This window comes from Eucyclogobius newberryi, unplaced genomic scaffold (assembly GCF_026437365.1).
Source record: "Eucyclogobius newberryi isolate DKJ021-1_F unplaced genomic scaffold, fEucNew1.0.hap1 SCAF_1, whole genome shotgun sequence".
Lineage (NCBI taxonomy): Eukaryota > Metazoa > Chordata > Actinopteri > Gobiiformes > Gobiidae > Eucyclogobius > Eucyclogobius newberryi.
In genome coordinates, this window is record NW_027315723.1 from 41,635,479 (window position 1) to 41,659,065 (window position 23,587).

At 41.4% G+C, this 23,587-nt stretch overlaps 1 protein-coding gene across 2 annotated transcripts in view; it reads left to right on the forward strand.

The window, feature by feature from the left end:
- Positions 1–23,587, forward strand: part of gpd2 (glycerol-3-phosphate dehydrogenase 2 (mitochondrial)) — a 157,739-nt gene that overhangs the window by 93,868 nt on the left and 40,284 nt on the right. For both annotated transcript variants that reach the window (XM_072446677.1, XM_072446669.1), the window contains exons 11-12: positions 4,474–4,649; positions 17,664–17,795. In XM_072446677.1, the coding sequence (XP_072302778.1) occupies positions 4,474–4,649; positions 17,664–17,795 (308 nt within the window). The remainder of the gene's footprint in view (positions 1–4,473; positions 4,650–17,663; positions 17,796–23,587) is intronic.

The window sequence follows — 23,587 nt, forward strand, 5'->3', positions numbered from 1 at the left end:
TTTTGCCGCGGCTCCTGAAACTGCTGGGCTATTTGACCGCACCAGGTTAGGGTTAGGTCTTGGGGTTAGGGTCAGGGTTAGGGTCAGGGTTAGGGTTAGGGTTAAAGGTGCCATAACATGCTTTTTTTCACGTTTCGTAGTCTATCCTAAGTGTATAATTGATAATAATAAGGGTTGTGCAACACCCATAACATAATAGTTTAGAAATATCACCCAGACCTTGGACCCCCTCACCCGGAAATGCAACCGGCTTGGTTTGATATTCGCTCCCACCCTTGCGAAGAGCGATCTGGCTCCCCCGCCCAACCCGTGACGTAGTCTCAGAGCGCGTGTGTGCCCCGCCCACCCGTGACGTAGTATGTCTCCACAGCTGCCTGCTCCGCGATGCGCAGCTCCGCGCCAGTGAGTGAGAAACAATAAAACTTCAGATCAACACTACTTTGAGACTAAATAAATCTGGTGTTTATTCTACAGCGTGCGCAGAACAGATATATATATATATATATTAATATATATATATATATATATATATATATATATATATTTATTAATATATATTAATATAATATAATATAATATAACAGATATAAGTCTTATTTCCTGGTTTTTCGGTATCGGATAGCACTTCTCTCCGTTTATTGTTCCGGTTGCTGCATCAACTGCCACATCAACCTTCACCATTGTAATAATAGTAAAGAGTGCGATATCATTAATGAAGTTTTGGGCCTCTTTGAGCCGTGTTTTGTTGTAAATCGAAGCAGAAAAACTCCGGGCTTGTAGGGAGACCCGAGCCGGGGGGAAGGGTGCGGGAGGCGGGAGGCGGGTGGAGAGGGGGGAGGGTGAGGGGGTATGATGACGCGTGCCTGTGGGTATGACGCGGTCTTGTAGACACCCCCCGTCAGTTTGGAGATTCGAGGAAAGGAGATAGTCTGTAATATAGCTAAACACTGCGGGAATCAATCAAAAAAACACTCTGGGTACATATATGAAGCACAAATAGCAATGTAAGAAGGTTAAAAGCTCTGAAAAGTCGATTTTGCATGTTATGGGACCTTTAAGGTTAGGGTCAGGGATGAGGCTATATGGCCGTACCGCGGCTCCCGAAACTGCTGGGCTATTTGACCGCACCGCGGCTCTGCAGCCACGGCCTTTTAGTTATTTGTCTGATCCCTGAAATATTTTTTCTGAGATTTTGCTTTTTGATGAGTCTGAACACTTAATTTGTGACAGAGTGGGCGAGAGCTCGGTGACAGAGGAGGGTCTTACACTGCTGCTCTGCGTCCGGGACTCATCCCTGGGTGGTCACTTTAGATTACTATGGTCTATCAAATTTCGAACTAAAAGGGATGTACTCTCCGAAGTTGGATGGATGCCATCCCTACGTATGAGCCCAACCTGTCATCAACTTTGCCAACTCACACACCGCACCTACTTGTCATTTGTGCACTTCTGATTGTGTTTGCCGAGCGTCGTTATCGCCTGTGTTAATCACGATTCGGCAGAACCTATGTCTCTTCTGCTTTTAAAGCTGAAGTTTTCCTTTGATGTCACCCATTCTGGCCCCTGGGTTGCACCTAACACTTGCTGCTGGTAGCTTCACGTCTCTGACTATAGAACTTCCAATTACCAGATTGTCCATTCAGTGAGCGTCTGATCAGCGACCCTCAGGCATGGCCTGTTGCGTGGTCCGGTAAACCTGATTCTACAACAGCGGATATGCGCTTCTAACTCCGTAACCCTGGCCTTCAAAGCTACCACTACACTGCACTTAATGCACCTGTCATCAGTGAAAGAGCCAGAGTTCTGACTCAACACATGACAGCTTGAGCAAGAGCGAGAAAAAGAACAAACGTATTTCTGTTTATGAAGTATGAATTGGCCTTTAAAGCTCTTTGCGCTGCATTGGTGTCCTGTTACTGTGCAGTCTGGGCCAGACTGGACTGCGCAGACTAGAATGTTCTCAGCTTGGAGAGAATCCTTTACCCACTCTGCGTATGCACACAAAGTCTGTGCACTCATCTCTGCCTGTAAACCCTCCATGAGACTAATGCGGGTCACTGCAGCAGTCTGGGGGTGTGCGCTTCAGGATCATCCGCTCCTGTGGCACTGCTGCTACCTGCCCTATTGATCACAAGTCGAGTTTACAAGATGTGCTGCATGGACTGCAGTGCATTTTGTGCTCAGCATATCCAGGTTCTGGACCTGTTTTAGTCTTGGTTAAGTCTGTGTGTAGCATCCCAGTGATGATAGCGAGCTCGGCAAAACAAATCAAGGTGAATCTGAGGCTGCATTTCAATATTTTAATTATTTAGGCATGACTGCAAACATCACCCACACAGGTGGTGCTTTTGATTGCCATTTCTCATTGTCATTGGATCAAACACTACCATTATATATGGACTGGCACCATTCCACTCCAGCCTTCAGCGGCCAAGTCCAGCCTCTTTACACCAGCATTAAGGTTGGGAAGGTAGCAAAATGGCGCCCTGGAACCACTCCCTGGAAAAGGCTCCTGTTAACACCAATTTCGACAAATATGGCCCTAAGACTTTTCTGGTTGAGAACAACAATGGTGAAACTTCCCACTAATCCTCTGGGATAGTGCCCAAAGCAGTTTGGAGAGGAGAGGAAAAATTATAGCCATTACCTTGGCAAGAAAGACTCAAAGGAAGTAAAAGCTAAATGATTTACAAGAAAATCTAAAATTGTTAATCTAAAATCTCATAAGAAATGGTAAAAAAATAAATAACTCTTTACCAAACAAAAGTATTATAAAAGTGGATTAAAGTTTCTAAAGTATTAGCCTGGAAACTAAAAAGTAGAAAGACCCATTTTAAAAGTATGAGACAGAAAATGCAATTTTAACCAAACAAGACCAAATTCAATCAGCATTTGTATCCTTTGATCAAAAACTTTTCTCTGAAATCTCAGGAGCTAAAGAAGAGGAAATAGACTCCTTTTTGCACACCCTCAGTTATGACAGAAGAACAAAATAAATAAAAATAGGAGATGAAATAACAGAGGTGGAAATACAAGGTGCAATGAAGAGACTGAACAATATATTTCCAGGGATTGATGGGTTCACCTCAAAGCGATATAAAGCTCTAAAAGAACATTATCCCTTTGCTTTGAACGTTTAACGGGGCACAAAAAATTCAAACCCCTCCTAATGAGGGGAAGAAGCCATCATCTCTCTGATACCTGAAGAAGGAAAGGGCCGACTTAACTGTGCTACATATAGACCCATTCATGTTCTAAATGTAGACCCCAGTTATGTCCAAAAGAATGGAACAAATACTCTAAAATTGTATCCACACATTAACAATTATATTTTAGGCTTGTGTCAGTGGGCTCCATCTACTCCAGAAAAAGCATGTTAAAATTCCCATTGGGTCAACTTCCGCACTGTCGAGCCATTTCATTTTGGCAATACCCAGAGATTTTTGTCGCACATTTTCTCAAAAATTGCTCCATGGGAAAGGTTCAAATTCATGATCTCGGCCTGAGAATGCTGATGATGATGATAATAATAATAATAATAATAATAAGAAACCAAGCTAAATCTATAGTCCCGGCAAGTCCCGGCAAGTTCCTGGCTCTGGGCTAATAATAATGACAAGAAACCAAGCAACAGTCCCTGCCAGTTCCTGGCTTTGGCCTAATGAGAAACCAAGCAAAAACAATAGTCCCGGCCAGGTCCTGGTTCAGGCCTAGAAAAAGAAGAATATGGAATATGGTCCAATTACCTGCGATGAATGGATAGGTCAAATTAGCTGGCAGTCTGAACAAATTCCAAACATTGGAGATGCCCAAAGAAGAGCCGATGGCTCTGGAGAATTACTTAAAACAATTCCATCTGGAAAGATATGCAGTCTCAAATGAGGAGCAAGGCCAAGGGGATACCCTGCGGGAATCAGAGGGGGGGGGGGGGGGGGGGGTGCATCCTGTAGTATGATACAAATGGTGCATTACAGACGACTAAGAAGAGCAATGTGCCACCTTAAGTGCATGGCTAATGTCTGCGCCTCGGAAAATGACACACGGATGTAGATGTGCAAGCTGCAATGACTTGCCATGGGGCGAAATGAGCTGATCTATGATGAGAATTCACAATGAACCAAATGAGTGGATGAGGAAATAGTTATGCATAGAAATAGCTTAAACAGCGTAAGTCAGAGTAGCGTGGCTTGCGTGGATCGAAGCAGCGTGGCTCGCATGGATTGGAGAAGCATGGTTAGCATAGATCTGTGTACAGTGGCTTGCGTGGGTTGGGGAACCATAGCTAGCATGGGTTCGGTTCGGAGGTGGAGACATGGTCCTGCTCACGAACCTCAGTTAACATATTAACTACAGTTTAAAGGACAATAACATTACACATAATGCATAATTTGTGTGAGATCATTAAAAAAAAAAAAAAAACTTACTGACATTTCCTTAAAAATCCCACACAATGATGTTTACTGTGTTTTGTAGGTGGTAAGTGGACCACATACCGGTCCATGGCAGAGGAGACCCTGAATGCAGCAGTGGAGGCGCACCAGCTGAAGGCCAAGTCCTGCAGGACTGTAGGGCTGATGCTGGAGGGAGGTCGAAGCTGGACCCCAACACTCTACATTAGACTGGTGCAGGACTACGGACTGGAAGTGGAGGTATGAATTAGGGCTGGAAATCATGGGCTCCCTTTCCGCACAATATGTGATTCATGATGCTGGTAATGTAGTGTTAGTGCATATTCTGCAATCTATCTCCATATTGAAAGAAACAAATAAATTGTTATATTGTCAAAGCCTATGTCTGTGGGTTTATAGTATGATTTCTTTGGCTCGTAGGTTCTATTCTTTCCAACATAATTATCTCCACACATGTGACTTTGTCGTCCTCCACTGGGATGTACATATATTTCCCCACTCTTCGTCAGTTAGAACGAAATAATCCTCAATTTACCCATTTATTTTTAATGTACGGTAACTAAATTATACAAATGTTAATGTATTTGTATAATTTTGTTGATATTCCCCTTGAAAGTTTCGATTTATAAACTTTAATAAATATTTCAGTAAAGGGTTACGATGGCCGTTAATTTCATGGTTATAATAACTAAGTAAATAGGAGGGGGACAACTCGTGTTTCCCTGGTCAGTGGAGCCTTTCAGTTGACCATTAATGTTTATTCTTAATGTTGGACCATCATAAAGATTCCTAATATATTTTTATAATGAAATTGTCTACCCAAACGTTGTTGACATAAATAAAGCCATCTAACAGAATCAAAAGATTTCTCAGTGTCCAGACTAATTAATTCAACTTTGTTTTGTTGTTTTGGTATATTTTAAAGATTGTCTTATTAGGTACTAGAATTGTCCCAGCGAGAACTCGAGCGAGTGAGTTTTCATTTTGAGTGAAGATACTGTGAAAAAATATTGAAAAACTGCTCAATAACAACTGAAAAAAATGTATAACGGGTTCATTTGTGACCGGGCACAATAAGACAAAATTACGTTCCCGTTTTTAGTATTATTATTTGCCCGACCCGAAGGACGAGAATCCTTGGGCTGGGAAAACGCAAAAATCAAGTAGTAAACAAGGACAGATATGCTTGTGAGTGGTATCGGAAATTAGAACTCCAAGAGTTAAATTTTGTCTAAATTAGGCCACAAAGACGAAACAAAAAACCCATCGCAATATTATTAGTATCCTTTTTCTTCCACAACTCGCACATTTTTGACCCCCTGACCATCGATGAAAAGTCCCATGTGGGGTTATAGACCCGATCAGCTTGGCCCGAAATCGAATACAATGAAAACGTCCGTCGCAACAGCGCCACCTATAGCAAGGAAAGAAAGAAAGAACATGAAACGCTTTAACTTTGGTCTATCAATTATGTGAAAAGTCAACATTGTCTGATTTGTCTGAAATTCAGGGGTTATATTCTCAAGACTCCTTGAAAAAAAAGTGCATTTCAGATATTGTGTATTTTTCACTATTGATCAGCAGGGGCGCAATTAATGCTCACAAACACATTCAAAATATGCTTCATCTGATTGTGTTGAAATTTGAACAATTTGTACACCTTCTTACACCAATTACAATCATGTGTCAACCATTTTGATTGGTGGCCTAGCACCACCTACAGGATTGTTTCTAAAGTATTAGCCTGGAAACTAAAAAGTAGAAAGACCCATTTTAAAAGTATGAGACAGAAAATGCAATTTTAACCAAACAAGACCAAATTCAATCAGCATTTGTATCCTTTGATCAAAAACTTTTCTCTGAAATCTCAGGAGCTAAAGAAGAGGAAATAGACTCCTTTTTGCACACCCTCAGTTATGACAGAAGAACAAAATAAATAAAAATAGGAGATGAAATAACAGAGGTGGAAATACAAGGTGCAATGAAGAGACTGAACAATATATTTCCAGGGATTGATGGGTTCACCTCAAAGCGATATAAAGCTCTAAAAGAACATTATCCCTTTGCTTTGAACGTTTAACGGGGCACAAAAAATTCAAACCCCTCCTAATGAGGGGAAGAAGCCATCATCTCTCTGATACCTGAAGAAGGAAAGGGCCGACTTAACTGTGCTACATATAGACCCATTCATGTTCTAAATGTAGACCCCAGTTATGTCCAAAAGAATGGAACAAATACTCTAAAATTGTATCCACACATTAACAATTATATTTTAGGCTTGTGTCAGTGGGCTCCATCTACTCCAGAAAAAGCATGTTAAAATTCCCATTGGGTCAACTTCCGCACTGTCGAGCCATTTCATTTTGGCAATACCCAGAGATTTTTGTCGCACATTTTCTCAAAAATTGCTCCATGGGAAAGGTTCAAATTCATGATCTCGGCCTGAGAATGCTGATGATGATGATAATAATAATAATAATAATAATAAGAAACCAAGCTAAATCTATAGTCCCGGCAAGTCCCGGCAAGTTCCTGGCTCTGGGCTAATAATAATGACAAGAAACCAAGCAACAGTCCCTGCCAGTTCCTGGCTTTGGCCTAATGAGAAACCAAGCAAAAACAATAGTCCCGGCTAGGTCCTGGCTCAGGCCTAGAAAAAGAAGAATATATAATATTACACCAATTACAATCATGTGTCAACCATTTTGATTGGTGGCCTAGCACCACCTACAGGATTGCACACAATGGGGAGGGAAAAAAAATTACTTTGACTTTTATTAGTGAAATTTTGCCAAGCATTCCTTGATGTTCCCACGATCCTAAAAGTCAATCAGGCCTTTTTGTCCTTTTTTACCATTAGGCCTCTGGGAACAGGTATATTTCCTATACAACTCCTATCAGACTTGTCAGATCTATATAGACCAGGGTTGTTGAACATGTGGCTGCATCCAGTCCCCCAGATGTTTAAATCTGACTCACTAAACATTTCCATTTTATATGTTTTCCTTTTTTGTTAGATATATAGCGTTCTCATCGCTAGAACTACATGCCCCACAGTGTTTGCAGCTTTCACCCCTCCCCCGCTCAACATAACGCTGCTGCTGAATCGTCGTTTTTGTCTTTGGGAAACTTGTCTGTTGGAAACGCCTGCAAGAAAGAAAGGAGACAGTTTTGTGGACATTAGTGCTGGGCTAAAGGTGGGCTAATGTGGAGCTAACAACAAACAAAACAAACTTCTGTGATGAGGCTCTCTGACGAAACATCCAAACTATTGCAAACCTGAACGGATCAGGATCCCCCAGGTAAAAACACGGGTCAGAGTTAATAAAGTATTAACATGACAGAGAGAAACTGCTGTGAGCTCTGACTGTGTCCACACTAAAAATAGTGAGCAAATATTGAATTTGAGCAGCAACAGCCAACAAGGCTTTCATTCCAACATTTAATGGCATTATAGAGGATTTTCCAAGGAAAGACTAGATTACAGGTTAGCCAGGTGGTCACATGACCTACTTCAATAGAAACATTTACTTCTACTGTTGGTGTAATCCCTCATTCGTCCAGGCGTGTTCCATAGTAGAAAAAGCTTCAGTTGTAGTCATCTGGACTCAGTTTGAAAAAATAGACGTTTCGACTCTCATCCAAGAGTCATTGTCAATAACAGAATTTAGGTCGAGAACTCCGATATTAATACTGTTCTGTGGTAAGACCCGCCCATTGGGAGGAGCCTTCCTGAAGTAGAAAGAGTTGTTTGTTTCAACAGAAACTCCCCCCTTGTATCTACCGAGCTAGCCTATTCAGAATCTTAATGGGCTATTAGAAACCTCTTTGTCTTTGTGAGACCCTGGCTCAACCACCCTGAGTACCTGATTAGCATCTGAATGTCCTCTACCTTTCCAGGTGTTCAGTAACCCATTATAAATAACAGGAAGATTAAACCTTAGCCCTCCATTTCTGTTTAAAGATGGTCTTTCTTTTTTAACAAAAATAGCTTCCTTAACTCCTCTTTCAAACCATCTTTTCTCCCTGCTTAAAACCTTCACATCACCGTCTTCAAACAAGTGATTAGAGGCTTCAAGGTGGAGATGCACAGCGCTCTGTGGTCCTGAACTAGTATTTCTTCTGTGCTGATAAAGCCTCTTGTGTAGAGGCTATTTCGTCTCACCTATGTAACGTTCTTTACAACTTTCTTCACTGCATTGGATCGAATAAACTACATTGCTCTGTTTTTGAGTCGGCAACTTGTCCTTTGGGTGAACCAGTTTTTGTCTTAAAGTGTTTCCCTGTTTATTTTAAACCAGGAAACACTTTAAGACAAAAACTGGAAAGGTAGAGGACATTCAGATGCTAATCAGGTACTCAGGGTGGTTGAGCCAGGGTCTCACAAAGACAAAGAGGTTTCTAATAGCCCATTAAGATTCTGAATAGGCTAGCTCGGTAGATACAAGGGGGGAGTTTCTGTTGAAACAAACAACTCTTTCTACTTCAGGAAGGCTCCTCCCAATGGGCGGGTCTTACCACAGAACAGTATTAATATCGGAGTTCTCGACCTAAATTCTGTTATTGACAATGACTCTTGGATGAGAGTCGAAACGTCTATTGTCCAGATGACTACAACTGAAGCTTTTTCTACTATGGAACACGCCTGGACGAATGAGGGATTACACCAACAGTAGAAGTAAATGTTTCTATTGAAGTAGGTCATGTGACCACCATTTACTTCTACTGTTTATTTCACAGGCAGATCTCCCCAACAGAAAGGCAAATGGCGCAGGTACAAGAAAACAAAGGATACAAAGGCCCCAGGAAAGAGACCATTGATAACATTTGCATTAAATCAATTCACATCTCTTACTGTTCTTTGAAAACAGTGCCCTGGTGTGAAAAAACAAAAACTAGGCCTGGCCCTGGACATCCTGGGCACCCCAGTCCCGACAAACAGAGATAGGTCTTTGTTCAATGGTATCATAGCACAGACATTCAATTATCAGTTATATGCCAACAGGAGGGGCCAGGTAAGATCAGGAGCTGAGGAGTCAATAATGTCACAAAGTAGAGGGCCACATGGTATTTTTTCCATAACAGACCCCTCTCATTATAATAATAAAGGAACCCGGTTTCCTTATTAATCATACAATTTGCAAAAAAAATGCTTTATGGGTCTTCAACTGCCTTTGATAAAGCTGCTTTCACCTGCATAGAAATAGAAGACAAAACTTTATCCAATCCTCTGCAGTAGGCTAACATTGTGTCGCACAGGGAGTAGTTTGGCAGGTAGGGGTGGGCCAGGCCTATATTGGGAGGTCGAGCAAACAGAATTTCGAATGGACTCATTTTGCACCGTGTGCGGGCCCGCATGTGCATATACATGAGGGTAAGAGGAAGAGCGTTAACCCAGGACACTCCTGTTTGATAGAAAAATAAGAAAATAAAGATGAGGCACAGAAATAATGACATAAAAAAAAATCTAAAAGAACAAAGGCTTTGTGCCTATCGTCTGGATTATTATCGTGACCCTTTACCGTCTACAAAACTCCTCTGCAAATGGGGTCATCATCTGAATCGCTAACATACTCAAGGTAGCAGTGCAGATCCGCATGTGCATATGTGACAGACCGAGGATAAACCAGTTACATGTCTACCCGGAGGCATTTTGAGTTATTCACAGATTCTGAAAGTGTGACTTCAAAGCTATGCAATGATGTCTCACTCATGCACATCTGATCATATTTGAGTAAGTTGTGGTCATTTGAATATATACAACTCTGAATTCCTCTTGCTGAGAAAACTGCCTCTAAAGATTCTCACCTGAGTGAGCCCAGAGTCACAGGGGGGTTCATTTCCATCTCATGTGCCCTTCTGCGTGTTCATACATCGGAGACAGATGACCAGGAGAAACGACGGTTCCAAGTAGAAAGGTTTATTGCCCTGATACAGAGGTTTCTAGAAAAGTGCAGATATCCGGGTCTTGGCGCCTAGGTCAGCGGAGCACACCAGACGTGTGTCTTACAACTTTCAGAGCATGGCTTTAACCAACTAGAGACACATGCGGACACTGTCTTTATAACAAAGAGCCTATGTGAGAATCAGACCTTCCAATTAATCAACATGCCAAGAAACATTTACATTAGTTGTTTAAGCATTTTCACACCAAAGCCACGTCGTCATGTTCCGCCGCGGGAGCGGGTGGTTCAACGGGTAGCATAGCATACTGACCTCGTTGGTCCCGTTCACCCAGCGCCCTCTCTATGAGGCGGGTTAGCAGAGTCCTAATACATGAAATACAACAGCAACCACAGAGGACCATGATGGCAGCAAAGACAGCAACAGACAGGAGTACAGCGGAAACCAGAGCTTTATATTTGCCAAAAACAGACAGCCATTCGTAGTCCGAGTCAATCTGGGGTCATATGTCATACAGAGGTCAGAGTAACAGTAAACAACTCCTGTTGCGACTTCGTGAGGATATTTAGCATACAGTTTAAGTTTGGCTTCTAACAATTTTCTGTATGTCCCAAACATTGTAGATGCATTTGTCGCCGGGTCAGGTTCAGCGCCGCATTGTTGTTTCAGGAGGAATTCTTCCTCTTCAGTCAGAGTCATAGGGTCTTGATCTAGTACCTTTATATACCACGGTTCTGTTGCACTCATATGCTTTCTGTGTCTGCTTTCTGCTCGCTGTACTGCCATCACCGTCACTCTGGATACCTGCAAAATTTTCCTCATACCACAGCATGGTTATGACGTAAGCACATATTAAAATCACAACTGTAGCGCCTGCTACTTTCCCTCTCTTGGTCTGGGTAAACCCCAGACTATCAAAAAGCCACATAATATGCTTCAAGAGAGGAACGAACTTAGCAAAAATGTAATGGTAATAATAAAAAGAGTATAGATAAAAATAAGAAATGTTCAGTCAGTTGGTGAAATGTAAGGTCTCAGCATCGAATAATGATACCACTTTGTGCCTCTGCCTTCCAGGCGAACAGCGGTGTTTGTGCGCGCTGTCACCCTGTGTGGACCAGTCCAGCGTGGTTCAGACCACTTGCGAGTGTATCTCTTCAGATACACCTGTGTCCAGTCACCTAGATCTTTTCCAGGGGGTTCAACTGGCGTGCTGTCCTTGATCTGTGAAGAGAAAGCGAAGGAAAAAGCATGCAACATTCTCCAGTACTGAGCCAAAGACTGGCGATGTGGGGGGACCTCCTCTTGGGGCTGGACCGAGGAGGCCGGGCCAGGCATGAGTCTGCCTGTCCTGAGTTCAAAAGGAGAGAAACCTGTGGATCTGTAAACAGTTTGTCTTATTGCCAAAAGTCTGAGGGGCGTAGTACGTTCTACATAAGCGGGCAAATAGTGTCGGCTGTAGCCACAAAGTCCCAGAAAAGCAAGCATTTCTCTTAATGTTTCTGGTCTTTTGTGTTTCAAGATGGAAGTCCTATGTTCAGCAGAAATGGCAGAGCCATTAGCGGAGACTTTTCTGCCCAGAGAGGCCTTGAACCCAAGAGAGTGCAGTTTCACCAGCAAGCATTTAGTCGCCTCCAGACAGGTTTCTGCGGTCGGTGCAGCATGTATCTACATACATGAGTAGAACGCAACCTTCAGGCAACACCACATCCTGCAGAAGAGACTTAAGACACTGGTTAAACAGACCAGGGGAGTTTTTGAACCCCTGTGGCAAACGCGTGTCTTGCAATTTCACACCTTTATATGTGAAGGCAAACAGATGTCTACTGTTTGGGTGTAATGGAATGCAAAAGAAAGCATTTGCTAAATCAATCGCTGTGAACCACTTGCAGTCAGGTGGGATTGTTGCTAACATTCTGTGTGGGTCAGGGACTGGTAGTGTGGGAGTCGTGGTCACGTCATTCACTGCTCGCAGGTCATGTGCCATCCTGTAGCTAGCGCCATCTGCCTTGAGCACGAGTTGGACAGTTCCAGTACACCCACTCCCCACAGTCCAGTCAGTGTTTCTTCCATACCTTGATCTGCCCCTGGAGCCCAATGATACTGTGACCTGTAGACGCGAGCACCTGGAGCAACGTCGATGGCTAAAATGGCGGTCTCGGGGCTAAGTTAGCTCCGGGGCTGCGTTGAATTTGTATAAAATAAAGGGGTGAAAGGAATGAAATCAATGAAAATGGAAAGGGGAGACGTGTAACAGTAGCGACGTTTCGAGCCATAAGCTCTTCTTCAGGCTTGTGTACACGCTGGTGCACGGTGTGTGTCTGTCTCAGTAGTTCCGCGCTGTTTACCGCCCTCTACAGGAGGGAGCTTCTAAACAGCCGCCCGGACAATTTTTAATAAATTAACGTTATTGAAAAGTATCGATACGGCGATCGATATGGAGCCCGTGACGATATATCGCCGTATCGATATTTTGAACACAGCCCTAACGGTGACCCAGGTTCCAACAGACGAAAACCCTCGTTTTTCTGGGGCTCCTATCTCCCCACGGTCCTATACGGTAAACCGAGTATAACAACTATACGTCTATAGCGTTGTCAACCACGACAGGAGTTAACTGTATTCAACCATTTATTCAATCTTTAACACAACACCGTATTATAAATGGGTCACTTATTTCCACATTTCCCGTTTCTCCTTTTATTTAGTGTATCCAATGTGCAGAATTTGATTTTTTTAATTAACAGGTTTCTGCTTACCTTGTCGTTAGTGGGCGCCCAAGACAAACGATCAGGTGGAAATGTCCCCGACTTTACGCCAAAAGTCCCGTGAAACTCGTCTCTTCACAAAGTCACAATCCTCCCCGAATCACGGTCGGGGCCACCAAGTTCTGAAGGGGTTTAGAGTCTTGTGCCCTTCTGCGTGTTCATGCATCGGAGAGAGATGACCATGTAACACTAACTTAAAAGCTTATTTATCGAGTATTAATTTTTGTCAAGGCTGAGTATGAGCAAGGAGAATAATACGCATGTGACTGTCAGAAGTGACTAAGTTCGGCCACAGGAGCTTGTGGGGAAAAAAAGTAATAACACAGGAGGACGTTACAGTATAAATTGTATTAATATAGATAAATATAAACAAATATTCAAAACAACAGAAAAGGTTTCCAGCAAAGTTCAGTTCCTTTGGGTTCTTAAGTTCAGTTTGTAGGATCTCAAAAAAAGTGAATATATTCCGAGTGAAACGCAAAAAATATTCCAACTTAGGGTGTCCGTATCCGGGGAAAAAACAAAGAGTGATCCTACCAGATTCTCAGTTCACTTGGGTCGCTCGCCACCTCTTGCAGAGGATAAAAATCAGGGGGTGTCAGGGGGGAAAAAAACCTGACCTATAAAACAGAGGTCTAGTAAAAAAATCCACCATAATAAATTGTATTATTTTTATATATATATATATATATATATATATATATATAATTACAATCAATAACAAAGTTTGACCATTATCTTAAATATTCAATTTGAGTTGATTAAAAAAGTAAAGTTAATTAAATGTAGTTCATTCATGGCAAATCAAATTCAGCTTCATTCACATTTCTTAATGTTCATTCACAAATCATGTTGCGCAACAATCAATCTAAACAACGGGGAAAGTTTGCCGCGAAAAACACGGAAGTAAATTTGCCGCGGTAAACGCGGAAGTAACTAAAACATCAACTATCTAATCAACAATGAAAGTAAATACATTTTTAACAAAGCGGTTCATTTTGGTGTATATGTAATTCACTCACCATTGAGTCTTGGAATGATCTGTAAACGATTCGGTTAGTTGCGAGACGTTTTCTACAGTCCACAGCCGGAGCAGGAAGCGGAAATGGCTTGGTGGTTCGGCCATTTTTATACTAGCGCCCCTTGTGGTTGGGCCAATGAAAATGTATGAGGGGGCAATGTCAATCATTGAGAACCGAATTTGAGACATGGGTTACAACCAGGAGAAACGGCGGTTCCAAGTAGAAAGGTTTATTGCCCTGATACAGAGGTTTCTAGAAATGTGCAACAACAGATATCTGGGTCTTGGCGCCTAGGTCAGCGGAGCACACCAGACGTGTGTCTTACGAGCTGAAGCCAAGAGCAAGACAAAAGTTCAAGACTATGCAGTGTTATTCATGGTGAAGCAGGCGTGGTCTCCCTCCAAGGCGGCGGGATGGATGAGTCATGAACTGGTTGCAATCCTAGTCCCGGATCTTGCCCGTATATGGAGTTGTTTCCCTAGCGCCGGGGCGTGACGCCCCCACGGTGAGCCATCCTGCACAGATAAGACAAGAAGAATCCTCCGCGCCTGGGACGGTGTAGTACTGAGCTGCGGATCAAGGCCGAGTAATGCACGTGTGTGTGTGTGTGTGTGTGTGCGTGCGTGCGTGCCTTCAATAATGAAATATAAGGTACAGTGTTCTCGCGGGGCTGAGGTTTGAGGATGGCAGTGGGACAGCAAAAAATTTTGCTGACCCCACGCGCGCGTCGCTCCGTGCTGACCCCCGCGCGTCAGTGTCGCTCCGTGCTGACCGACTGCAGAGGGTTTGAGGGAAAGTGTATCTGTAGAAGACAGAGGGAGAGAGGGAAGGAATTGGATTAAGACATGTGACATTTGATAAGATATTCCTTTATTGTCCACACATGGAGAAATGTCATTGTTGCAACGCAGGAAGATACAGAGGAAAAGGACAGATAACTTTAAAAAAAACACTCTTAATAGAAGAACTCTTATAAACAAAACCTCCTATAGACAGAACCTCGGTGTCTATTAAATGTACAATAAAGTGCAAATGCTGAATAGCAATAATAAAGTGAAGTTAAGTAAATGATGTGTAATAAATAGTACCTGCTGTGCAAAGTCGAAGCTGTAATGCAACGGACTTCTGCATAGTTTTTGATCAAATCCAGCTGTGAGCGCCAATTCTGAAAAGCGAAACAAAGAAGTTTGGAATTTAACGAGCTAATGCGGGCTACAGTAAAAAACAGTAAAAAACACGAAGATACAGACATTACACCGTCCCAAAACAGCTAGTTTCAAGAGGGTATGTGATGTTAATTATTCAGAAAGTGGTCACATTAAATTCAAGCCTGTATTTGTTATGCAGAAGCCGAGGAAAAAAGAACACTGCCCGGTGCTAGCTTGGACTGTAGCGAGCTAAAGCGGCTAACGCGGGCTACAGTAAAAAACAGTAAAAAACACGAAGATACAGACATTATACCATCCCAAAACAGCTAGTTTCAAGAGAGTATGTGATGTTAATTATTCAGAAAGTGGTCACATTAAATTCAAGCCCGTATTTATAATGTAGAGTGCACTGAAGCAGCATGTTAGCTTAGCATTGCTCTGTCTCTGCTCCGGTGCCCGAGGCAAAAGTGACGAGGCTAAAGTGACATCACGAAACCACCTTAAAACACAGCGTTAAAGCAATACTTTAGAGTAAAAGTACCTCAGTTCCGTTGCAATGTAGTCCAGGGAATGTAAGCTCTGAAGACAGTCTGGAGAAATGAATAATGTCTCTGAGAGAACAGTAGCTGTAGCCATGTGGTTCGCAGCTGATTGGTGGAAAAAGATCAACATGCGCTGCTGAAAAAAGGTAACGCCCCCGCGCGGAGCACGAAAACTACCCATTTTTAACGGCTTAATGTGTACTTTTATGGTAATGAATACTGTTATCTGAAGCATGGGAGGGGCTCCTTTATAACTTCAACTTTCACATAATGCAAAAAAACGCAAATCACAAATTTGAGGGAAAAAAAATCTCAGTTTGGTCGGGGCCGACATGTTTCGTCATTTACGGCGCTTCGTCACATATACATGAGGGGAAGAGAAAGAGCTTTAACCCAGGACAGTCCTGTTTGTGCACAGATTTTCTCAGTCGCGATCAACGTATTGGGCACCACTCTATTTGCAAAATGTTGGTTAAATTATGTAGAAAAGGCATAATTTATGGCCAGATCGCATCACATGCTCTTCTCTGTGCTCCATCTGCTGTAAACTTTTCGCACTTGCTACGCTCCCGCCCACTTTCTACATGCAGCCAATCATGCACCAGTCCAACAAAAATAACCAATAGCATCCAATCAGAGATGGAGACGCATTTCAGACGGACAGCCAGAGAAGCCAATCAGTGCTTAGAGCAGGGAACTGCGCAGAGGAGATGGTCAGCCTCAGCTCTGCAGAAAATGACACTCCGGGGCCCGTCAGACTCGTGTCATGTCTGACCGCGGGTCACATGCTGCTGCTCTGTCTATTGCTCACTGGCCGCACTTCTCTCATGTTGTAGCTGATCTTCCGTCGCCACGATTTAACAGTACACACAACAGCGTGGGAGATGGGCGGGCGCTGAAAAGCGCTATGGGACATGTAGATTCACGTCCTTCGGCTTGGGCCTAATAATAATGGAAACTCTTTTTTCAAGCTAGAGTCATGTGATTTTGCCATATTGTGCCCGGTCACAAATGAACCAGTTATAAATATCTTCAGTTGTCTACAACATGTCTTTTATGAATTTTTAAAAATCTAATTTGGAGAGGGCGCCAGAGAGCCATTTTATTAGCTAGCCACTACATTTGCATATCCTTGCGTTCAGGTTGCAAATCTTCACAAACGCTCTATTAAGATTTCCCCCCCAAAAATTGTATGAAACTTTTTTCAAAAATTGCGATTTTGTTTAAAATTCACAATGACCCTACCTGAACGTGTATCAGCTTCAAATTTAAAACAGCACATTGCTCATGGGTCTTGTTGCCAAATTTGAAGTGTTTTCAATAAAAATAAGAGTATAGAGTAATATAAGAGTAGATGCCAAAAGTACGACGAGGTACACTTTCGTCAGTGCCTTGTTTGATCCAATATGGCCGACTTCCTGTATGACTTTGGGCGGGGTCATAATATTATTTTTTTACATGTCCTCCCATGAACTATTTTTTTGAAGTGAGCGTCATATTTTTACTGCAACTCTTTTGGGCGTCGGGCTCCCATTAGCACCATGTTAATAGTTTTTTGCCGCTACTGAGCCGTCTTTCAATATTTTTTAACTAAATCTTCATTCAAAAGTACAATTTTAATAAGTCCCTCGTCGGGACGATTCTCGTCCTTTGGCTCGGGCCTAATAATAAGAAAACGGCGAGTAACAATGGCTATTGCCATTTTATGGCTAGAGCCAATTACCTAATTTCAAAAGGTTTACAACTTTATTTTACCTGGAAAGTTGGGGAAGCCCTGAACTAGAGCAATGTTCCATTGTGTTTATGGGGTTTACACATACACTTGTCATCTGAGCAAAGCCTTTAACCTACTTTTTTTGGTTCTCTGCAGGTGGCACAGCATCTGGCCTCAACATATGGCTCCCGGGCATTTGATGTGGCCAAAATGGCACAAGTCACTGGGCAGAGGTGGCCCATTGTGGGAAAACGGCTGGTGTCGGAATTTCCCTACATCGAGTGTGAGGTAAAGCAGCCACCAGTTCGGTTTCATCTTTCCTGACCGCCCTGAAAGATCTCTGTTCCTTACACATCATCCAAGACTCCTAGAACCCTGGCACAGTGAAACAATTCCACTTCTGGTCAAATATATTGCTTCAACACAATAGTATGCAATATAGTGGAAGCTTGAACTCTCTCCAAAAGTTTTCTTAAAGGCCATATATTATGTTAAATCACCATTAATACATTTTTAACTTGTATCCTCAAAGTTATATTTTGTTTGACTCCTGTCCATTTGAGTAATCCTGTATTTTCCTTCAACTGGCTTGAGTACTCAGAAAATATTTTTCACCTACCCTCTCTGAGTAGTAGTTTATCTAAAAGGGACAGAACAGAGTATGGCCATGTATAAAATAGTAACCGATGCCATGTCCATAGGCCTTCTAGCCAAAGGCTAATTTGTAGACCTGGTCCCTGACATTAAAACAGACAAAAAGCAATAATTCATGCAGCAACAGTAGGGCATATTTACACAATTACAATAGCTTAAGTGTTCATTAATTTGATTTATTTGGTTTGGTTGATTTAATTTCAGCCAGTGCTACAGTTTTCTGTTAAACTGGGTCAGATACATCCCCACCTACATTCCTGTACTGCGTTAACATGTGTGAACGTCACTGTAATTTCTGCAGTTTTGAACAGGAAGTCAGTCGACTCGTTAGAAGATTTAGAAGCCATTTTTACAGCCAGGTTACAATGAACAAAAAATAAAATGATTATCTACTTGCATTATTTTGTAAGTGCCTGTGGGAAAGCATAAAAGGTCTCTTAAGTTGAAAAGACGCCTTTTCCTCTCTGGTGCATTTAAGGACGCAAATATGAAAATGTTTAGTTTAAAATATTTTACTTACACCTGCCTGGATCTATAATAAGGCACTGCCCCCACTTTCCTGATGCCTGATTTGACCAGTGCACCACTGCAGCTGTCCAGATGGCATTCACCCATAGAGTTATGTGTTCGTGTGAAATCAAACTGCTCATGTTTGGCTAACAGAGACAAAAAGCTTTTGCAAAGCTCGAATTTTCAATGGATTCTTGACGTTTTTATAATTGCCATTCCATCTGCACATGCCCAGATGATTCTGCTCATGCCCCCAAATGTTGGTGCATTTTTTTTTTAATTTGGTGACTATGGCAGGTACAAGATTTTACTTTATCAAAAATAAATGTTATGGAACTTTCTTAACAAACTATTTCAATTTAAAAACTCGCAAGCTAATGCTACAACTGACAGATAACATACATAATGTTTTTGACTCTTTAAATAATGAAAATATAGCTAACCACTTGCATTGTTTACTCAAATTTGGCAAATGACTCAAATTGGGGAATGGCGGGGCTGCTTGGTCAGAACTTAGCATGGTGCATGCTTCTGTCCTCACTCTGGGTGGCGCAGGGCAGGAGATGAGTAAGTAATGCAGAATAAATACATGGTTTTGGCCTCATGACTTGTTCCAAACCAGAAACCAATATTACTTCACTTTTTGCTTCAATTCTAATATACTTCTTTGGTAAAGTATAATTAAAACGCAAAATCTGGTTCTGTGGTTGCTTGATTACTTGAACAAATAGCCTTGCAGCCATAAGAACCAGTTATTTATTTATTAACCTTTATTTAACCAGGGAGGAAAACCCATTGAGATTGAAATATTTTTCAAGGGTGATCTGGGTCCAAGGGACTGCAGCACACATCATAAAAAAACATTTGAATAGTTCATTTGCAAAAACCGACACCGGACAAAAAGCTTAAAAATTGTGGAAGATGTAATAAGATAATTATTTCTGGATCTGTCAAATATCCTGAAAGTTTCCTGACATATCTGGACGGATCTGATCTGTTAAAGATACTGACGGATACATATATTATACTTCCAGATCTGTTATTTGAAAATATTTGGAATTTTCCTTGGAGATGGCAGGTGGTGTTCCAACAGCATTTGGAGACAAAAGGACCCTCCTTTTAGGGTAACCCTACTTTATATGGTAATTTCCGATATACAATAACAGAATTGTTAAAATGTTAAACCAAAGAAGTGACTGCATTCCATCTTATAGGTTGAATTGAGGATTTTTCCCCGATTTGAGAAATCAGCGACTGTTACGGTAGTACTTTTTTTTTTAATGGGCATGTGCACACTCACGCCCACCCTCCTTTGCTTTCTGAGAGGTCGCCTGCCACTCTGATTGGTCACAAAAATAATCTATTCAACCTTTAATTTAAACATTGTTAATGTACCTTATACCTGTGTGTTTAATTGCAATTTTTATCCATACACGGGCACATGCCCATCAAGTGTGAATATGCGCCCGACTATGGCATCTGTTTGTGTGTAATCCATGCTCAGCCACATACACAACGTGCATTGCATTCACTTGAGACTAGCCTACTTTACTGTTTAGCCCTGTAATGGGCTATCAACATCCTATTGCAAATTGAATTTCGCTCCCTCTTCACTGAGTACCTGATTAGCATTAGAATGCCCTGGACGTCTACTGCTCCAGGGTTTCAAGACATTCAACCTTCCAGTAGTATATAATAGTGTCTTGCAGGACCATTGATTATTCAATTAAATTCAGTTTATTTTTGTAACGCCCAAAATCACAACCGTAGTTGCCTCGGAGGGGCTATTAACATTTAAAGGGGATGGGCTATTAACATTTGAAACACAATAAGTACTGTAGTGTTATTCATGTCCTCTCACTTAAAAGAGGGTGACAATCAAGATTTAAAATATGACACAGTGCATGATTGTGAGTATCTAGTCTATTCATCATATTTTAGTTATTTGGGGCATCATCCTTTATTAGGCATTTAACAATAATCAAATATCTAAATTAATGTATTTACTCAAAATATATAGCACATTAATCTGAAGGTTAAGAAAATGTAACTGTGACATTGGCTTTTATGTTCAGTGTGATGTGGAGAATAAGTGTGCCAAATTTTAACTGTTCATGACAAAGTATATACAGGCATTCAAAATGCCTGTAAACCAAAACGCACGTAAATCCATGGCAGTGTTTGTCTGTTTGCCACGGTAACATGCTTGCAGCTAGAGGTATGCCTTCATTGGCTTTTTTGTTTAGAATGGCAAGAAAGGAATATAAGTTTGTTTTCTTAAGTTTTGGAGCAGGACCACACCCCTTTCATGCCCCTTCCTGTGGATAAACCATTTACGCATGTAGGTCACACACGTGTGTTTGTGACTTCGTGCCCCTTCCTCCTACCCTCTTCTAATTATTTTTCAGATTTATGTCAATAAACACTTTGCATCGTAGCTGGGGTTCTGGTCCTTGCTAGTGAAGGATCTCTGTGCCAAATTTAATTTGTTTACATCAAAGTATGTTTTTTCAACCCTTTCAAAATGCTTGTAAAGAAAAACGCATGTAAATCAATGATAATATCTGTCAGGTTACCACGGTAACATGGAGGTATGCCATTCTTGGCTTTTTCGATCAGAATAGTAAGAAGAAGGTCTGTGCCAATTTGTCAATTTGCTGTACAGCCTTTGTAAAATATAGTTACTCGTTCAGCTCATCATTTTGCACAAAACATTAATGCTGGAAAATTGGACATCGCATGCCAGAGAAATGCAATTTTTAACACTTAAATATATTTTTTTGTCAATGAACTTGCCATGCCCACATTTGGAATTGTACAAAAAATCTAAATAATTAACTCTAATCGCACATGGGTGTAATTCATTTTTTTTTCTTCACATTTTCAAGCTTTTTGTCTGAAAATCATGAGGTGTAAAATGTTGTAAAAATGTGGTTCCGCCCTTTGGGGTTTAGGGTGGGGTCATAACATCATCATTTTTTTTTACTCGTCTTAACATGAGGTACGTTTGTACCAATTTTCATAAGTCTGCGATGAAAAAGGCCCGTCATTTCCGTAATGTATTTTGAAATTTGAGGTGGTGCTTGCGAGTCATTTTTGCAGTGCATCTTTTTTTTAAAAATTGAGGTTTTGTTAACGTGCAGGGTGTCAAAATTGGGATGGTTTGTGAGGGGGAAAAATAAAAATAATAACGCTATAAAAACTCAAGCTGGAGTAAAAAATGTTTGTCGCATTGTGCCCGGTCACAAATTAACCAGTTATAAATGTTTTCAGTTATCTATTTCAAATAAATTGTCTTTTATGTATTTTTTAAAATCAAATTTGGGGAAGGCGCTAGAGAGCCATTTTATTAGCTAGACACTACATTTGCATATCATTGCAATCAGCTTGGAAATTTTCACAAACGCTCTAGTAACATTTTCACAAATTGTATTTCACAAAGCATATCAAACACTACAAATTTATAACATTTAATTGTTAATGGGTTTTGTGTCTTTTTTCCAAATTGTGTCCGAAAAAAGTGTTTCCAATAAAAACTGTAGGAGATGCCAAAAGTATGACAAGGTACACTTTTGTCAGCGCCTTGTTTGATCCAATATGACCTCACATGAACTATTTTTTGAGTGAGCATCATATTTTTACAGCAACTTTTTTGGCGTCAAGTTCCCTTTGGCCCCATGGTTTTCGATTTTTGAGGTGGTGCTACTGAGCCGTCTTTCAAAATGTTTTCACTGAAAATTAGAACCCACAGAGTTCCCATTTCTCACGGAGCTCTACTTTTCGATACCCCTCACTGGCATATGTGGCGCCGCAGCCTTAATGCCGGTACATGTCGGCCTCGGTGAAACTGAGATAAACCCCAAAAAAGATTTTTTTTTTCAAATGCGGGATTTTCGTTTTTTTGCAGAATGTGTTAGTTGAAGTTATGAATAAGCCCCTGTGTGCTTCAGATAACACTATTGGTTGTCTTAAACGTATATATTAAGCTGTTAAAAATGTGGAGATTTCGGGTCTTTTTCCTGCTCTCCTGGGGGGCGTCACCTTTTTCTAGCCAACGTATTGTTTACATTTTCCACCAATCAACTGTGATCCGCATGGCAGCTGCGTGCTTTCCGTGTTTTCCTCTCATTACTCCAAACCGTCTTCAGAGCACAGTCTTCAGAGCTTACATTTCCTAGACTACATTGCAACGGAACTGTTTACTCAGGTACACTTTTACTTTACCACTAAATTATTGCTTTAACGCTGTGTTTTAAGACGGTCTCGTGATCACTTTAGAATCTTACTTGTCTGCTCCGGTGGAGCTAATGCTAAGCTAACATGTTGCTTCAGTGCACTCTGCAATACGGGCTTAATGTGACTACTTGCTGTTATCGGGTTATTTTTCGGCGTGGGTTGTGTGGATCGTGCTTTGTGAGTGTTTTATGGTGCTAAACCGGCTGTTAGCCCCACAGCCCAGAGCTAAACGCAGCTATTCTGAGCTAAGTTGTAAGCTAAACTTTGCTATGTTATCGGGTTATTTTTCGGCGTTTTGTCTGTACAAATTATATACTTATGTAGTATTTCTTGACCCGTGAGTTGTGTGGGTTGTGCTTTGTGTGTGTTTTATGGTGCTAAACCGGCTGTTAGCCCCACAGCCCGGAGCTAAACGCAGCTATTCCGAGCTAAGTTGTAAGCTAAACTTTGCTATGTTATCAGGTTATTTTTCGGCGTTTTGTCTGTCAAAATTATATACTTGTAGTATTTCTTGACCCGTGGGTTGTGTGGGTTGTGCTTTGTGTGTGTTTTATGGTGTTTTGCGTTAGTTTTAGAAAATAAAAAAACTAGAAATAGAAAAACTACAACTCCCGAGACCACTTCTGGTCACGTGGCTTACGTACGTCGCACGTCACGCATGTGAAGTTGCTCCCAACCCA